Source organism: Coturnix japonica, chromosome 2 (assembly GCF_001577835.2).
Source record: "Coturnix japonica isolate 7356 chromosome 2, Coturnix japonica 2.1, whole genome shotgun sequence".
Lineage (NCBI taxonomy): Eukaryota > Metazoa > Chordata > Aves > Galliformes > Phasianidae > Coturnix > Coturnix japonica.
Window position 1 is genome coordinate 80,442,031 of NC_029517.1, and position 4,528 is coordinate 80,446,558.

At 44.6% G+C, this 4,528-nt stretch overlaps 1 protein-coding gene across 1 annotated transcript in view; it reads left to right on the forward strand.

The window, feature by feature from the left end:
- ERP44 (endoplasmic reticulum protein 44) overlaps window positions 1–3,182 on the forward strand; it is a 39,752-nt gene extending 36,570 nt beyond the window's left edge. Inside the window, exons 11-12 of the mRNA XM_015855094.2 lie at window positions 303–405; window positions 2,588–3,182. Of these exons, the coding sequence (XP_015710580.1) occupies window positions 303–405; window positions 2,588–2,689 (205 nt within the window). The 3' untranslated portion in view covers window positions 2,690–3,182. The remainder of the gene's footprint in view (window positions 1–302; window positions 406–2,587) is intronic.
- The last annotated feature ends 1,346 nt before the right edge of the window (window positions 3,183–4,528 follow it).

The following is a 4,528-nucleotide window of genomic DNA, read 5'->3' on the forward strand; positions in this document are numbered from 1 at the left end:
GCTGTTCCCTCTTACATGATGGTTAGTGGAGAGCTGAAGCGAGTATACAATGAAGTTATTGGCTAGCACAGCTCTGTGGGAGTTATTGAAAAGATGAAATACTCGCTGTGTTCTCAAGAGACGGGAAAGAAAAAGAAGCTGGTAGGATGCCTTCACCAACCACTTGCTTTCTGCCCTGTACTAATCACTAAAAATTAGGCATAGTGTGCCAGATGGACAGAAGCTGGCTACTCTAAGCGGTGCACTTTGTCTTCTGTGTTTGACCTTACTTCTTATGAACATGTTTGGTTCATTTATTTCAGAGTTCCAGGTAAACTGAAGCAATTCGTACTAGACTTGCATTCTGGAAAACTGCATAGAGAGTTTCATCATGGCCCTGATCCAACTGATGTAGCACCTGGACAGGTAAGGTTACGGAAAATACATTTAATTTGGCCATTTAATAAAGGCTTTTTTCCCCTCCTTGTTATAGGTGTACTTCTTAATGTGCTTTTAACTCCAGTCACCTAAAAGAGCAGAAGTTGTTTCTAGTTTGTTGTTCAACCGAAGCTGCTTTTGGTTAAAGGGAGGGAGAACATTAGGGGGAAGCAGGCTCCTACTTGCCTTGTATCATGGAAGAGTGTAAGAGTAGCTGTTTCCTCCACTGAAAGGTCTTGGGCTAGATGCTTGCTCGGAGCTCATAAAGCTGCTCTTATTTCAGTGGAGAAAACTGATTTTATATATAGCTGTAGAAGTAAAATAGATCATTGTTGCTCATACAACACACTGAGAGAATGCTTCCAAAGGGAAACAGCAGATGACTGTTTTAATTATTTACTTGTGGTCACCAGTTCAAGCGGGAGGCAGATTATTAGAGTGTCAGTGAAAGACCGATAAGCAGCAGTAGGGCTTATTACTTTTATTAATGCAGTTAAAAAGCAGCATTAATAGTGCTCACACACCACATCTGTCAGTTCAAGTTCCTGTTGGTTCTGCTCAAAGACTATTATACTCTGTATTTATGTGCATGGCAGTCATTCCTGGGATCCTTCCAGGAAGAAGGAATAGGATCTAGTAGATCCTTCTCCAGACACCTCATTGCTTTGGTTTAGCCTGGCAGGAGGCAGGGAAGAAAGGATGTGGTTACCAGCCCCAATTCCCTCTGCTCAGCCCCATCTACCTCAGCCTTGTATCTTCATGATGCAGCCTTCTGCTACGTGCTTTCTGAAGAGCATAAATACAGGTGGTCAGGCAACTTCTCAATACTTCAGGCCCTGTCTAAAGATGTATTTGATTTTGGATGCTGCTTTTGCCCTAAATGGTTTATTTTCTAAAGCTTACTGGTCTGTATTGGTACCAGAGGACCCTTCCCTCATGTTAGAGCACATTGGGCTACCCCAGAACCCGTAAGTCAGAGATTGTTAAGGCCCCTTGTCCTGGTTATCTCTAGGGTGGAGTAAGGATGTCTCCATGCTAAGGGTGTTGAGCACAGCCTCCTGTTGTTCTGCTCAAAGTTACAGAATTAAAAGCAGAAAAGCCCTGGAGGAGGGGCAGGGCAGTAATGTGTAGTGTGGGGGAGGAGACTGGACCAGCAGCTGCAAAAGCCTGCAGATGGCTGAGCTGGGAACTGTTCCCAGTACTGTGCAGCCAGGTCGTGAGCAGCTGGCCTCACAGCAGAACTGGACGTTATCAGACAGGGCTGTCTCTGATGCTGGAATATGCTGAGCTTTCTGTGCCAACACTCCACCCCATGCACAGGTTGCTCAAATAAACTCAGTCTGGCTTCAGGTTCAGCTGGGTTTCATCAGTGCCATGTAGGGCAGCATAAGGCTCTGTGGGCAGAGGATACCCATAGCTGCAACCAGCGGGAAGGAGTAAACTGATTGTGCTGTGCAGGAAGAGGCAGGAGGGGTTGCCTTGGGCAGGGTGGGGATGACTGACTGCTTAAACATGAAGGCTGATTTTTTCCCCTGTTAGTTCCTTTAGCTGGTAACTCCCCGTATTTCTCAATAATTCAATGAGTGACTTGAATTCAGGTCAGTGGGTGGAAAGGCAGAAGATATGGTTGGGTGGAGCTGGAGACTGAGGCCATCAGCTTAGGGCTGGATGTACTTGGAAGCAACTGCAGTATGTGTTGGAAGTTTGGCCAGAGTGAAGGAAACCTGCTAATTTCTGAGTTCTGCTGCATATCTAGGCCCAGGCTCACTGCGTGGAGCTGCAGAAGTTTTTATAGGAAATTAATTGTAAAGTAATGGAGCAGCAATTGCACTTTTGCCCTGGTCTCTCAAAAATGAGCACACAAACTACAGTGCCTTCAAAGCAAGCCGTGGACGCTCAAGTCTACAGCAGGGTGCATTCGAAACACTATTAAGTCACTTGCGTAGAAACTTACAGGCTGACCTTCCAGCTCTGCTTACAGAAGGAATGTCTTTAACTGCTAGTAGTTGTGTCAGGGTGTTTGTTCACCTGCTTGGGCCTTTGCGTTTCCAAAGCAAGCTCCATCTGTGGGAGTGCCAGCTTGTTGTGCACACCCACAGTTGTCTATGTAGCAGAGGGGACTGATGACCACAGCCAGTCTAATATGCACTGTTCCTGTTCTGTTTTTCAGACAATTCAGGATGTAGCCAGCAGCCCACCAGAGAGCTCCTTCCAGAAACTGGCACCCAGTGAACATAGGTACACCTTATTGAGGGAAAAAGATGAACTTTAAAAACTTGAAACAATTTTGCAAGCCTTTCAGACAGCAGCATTGACTTCCGTGTGGTGGAAATAGTAAACCTATATTTTCATAATTCTATGTGTATTTTTATTTTCAATAAACTGAAAAATAATTTTTTTTCTTCCCCAGGCTTGTAAATAAATGGGTTTGGTGGGTCCTTCTGTACAGCATCTTTCCAACAATGCGTTCTTAATGCTCTAGTAAAATACCAGAGACCCATTCAGACACTTGATGTAACAATTCTGTAAAACTTTTATAATCCAAATGAAGGTATCCCTGCCAGAGACATGCTGTTAACTTGCACTATCCCATTCGATAGGATTTTGGGGTTTTTTTCTGTGTAATCTTGGTAGTATGTGCTTTCTGTTCTTCTTCATGTGAACAGCTCTCCTGGTAATCTATTTCTTTGTCACGTTTTTCTCCGACTTGAGAGGGTCTTCTATTCTGGATACTTGGGAGGGGAATAAATTAAAGTTTTACAGAACCTTGTGTGGTGCTTTACTGGGTCTAAATGTTTAAGCAGTTAAACAGTTCTGATTATTAAACTGCTAAGTGAGGGAAGGTGAAACCGTAGTGATAATGGCTGTATTTTGCATGGTAGGGCTGTATGGCTGGAGACTAATTAGTTCTGCATTTGCATAGCACGTGCTGTGAGCATCCAAATCTGTGACTTGGGGCGCCTAAGAGGCAAGCTGCTTCGCTGGCTATGTGGTTCTCAGCGGGCTCCTATTTACTTCACTGAGTGCCCCCAACTTCTGCAATTCACAACTCAGGATTCCTTTTCCTCTCAGCTAGGTCAGCTCCTCAGGTGTGTGACAGAAGAGTGATGTGGGCCTGTGCAGCTGTGCAAGCACTGCTCTAGGCAGAACCTGCTCAGTCAGCTCTCAGCACTAACTGAGCAGATGCAGAACTCACTGCAAGGCTGTTCTTAAGTCAGTGGGTTTCTTCTGTTGTGGACTTTTTTTGTCTGTTCTGTGAATCTTCATTTTGGAGTTTACCTTATGTTTCAAAAAGCCAGGCCTTCTGTTTGATAGCAAGTCAAGCATTTTTAGCAGCTATCATACCGCCTTCAGCTTGAATCCAAAGCTGTCAACAGGGTAGTTTTTAAGGCTGGAATTCCTGTGTGGTGCCCACAGGGGCTGATCTCACAACATTTTGTGGGTGACATTTGAGTTTCTCTTGCTGGAGCGAGAGAAAGCCTCATCCTACATCCAGTGATCCAATGGCTTTCCCTTGGATCTGATTGGAAATCAGATATACCAACCCACGCCCAGCCCCTCTCTTACTCCATGTTTGCTTTTCTGAGCAAGGACTCTTGGAACAAGTTGCCTGTTAGTCAATAGATGCGCGCTGAAGTCACGTCATCGCATATTTATTGGAGTAGGATCTGATTCTCCTGGGTTCTTGGTGATCATGGACATACGTAGATGTACCAACTCTGATGTGATTATTCTTTTCTATTTGCAAGCGGTGTTGAATAGCAGAAGTCCAGTTATACCTAACACAATGGCCAGCAGCAGCTGAGCTTCTGAAGTATCTTAAGATACCAAGACTTTAACCTAAGTAGAGCAAGTAAGGTGTTTAAACTCTGATAAACTCTGATCTTCTACATCATTGGTCTGAACCTCTGGGTGCTCGGCTCTCCTGGGAAGCCGTCAGCCAAGAGAAGTGTTATCCCCACACTGAATGAAGATGTTCCAAATTCACATTGAATTCAAGGAGTTGGTTTGAAGTACCAGATCTGCGCCAGTTCTTAAATGCCTGCAGTGCTTTGGGAACTTGTGTTGATTTCAGTCAATGTCATTATTTTACAGTGGAAGAAGCGCGTAG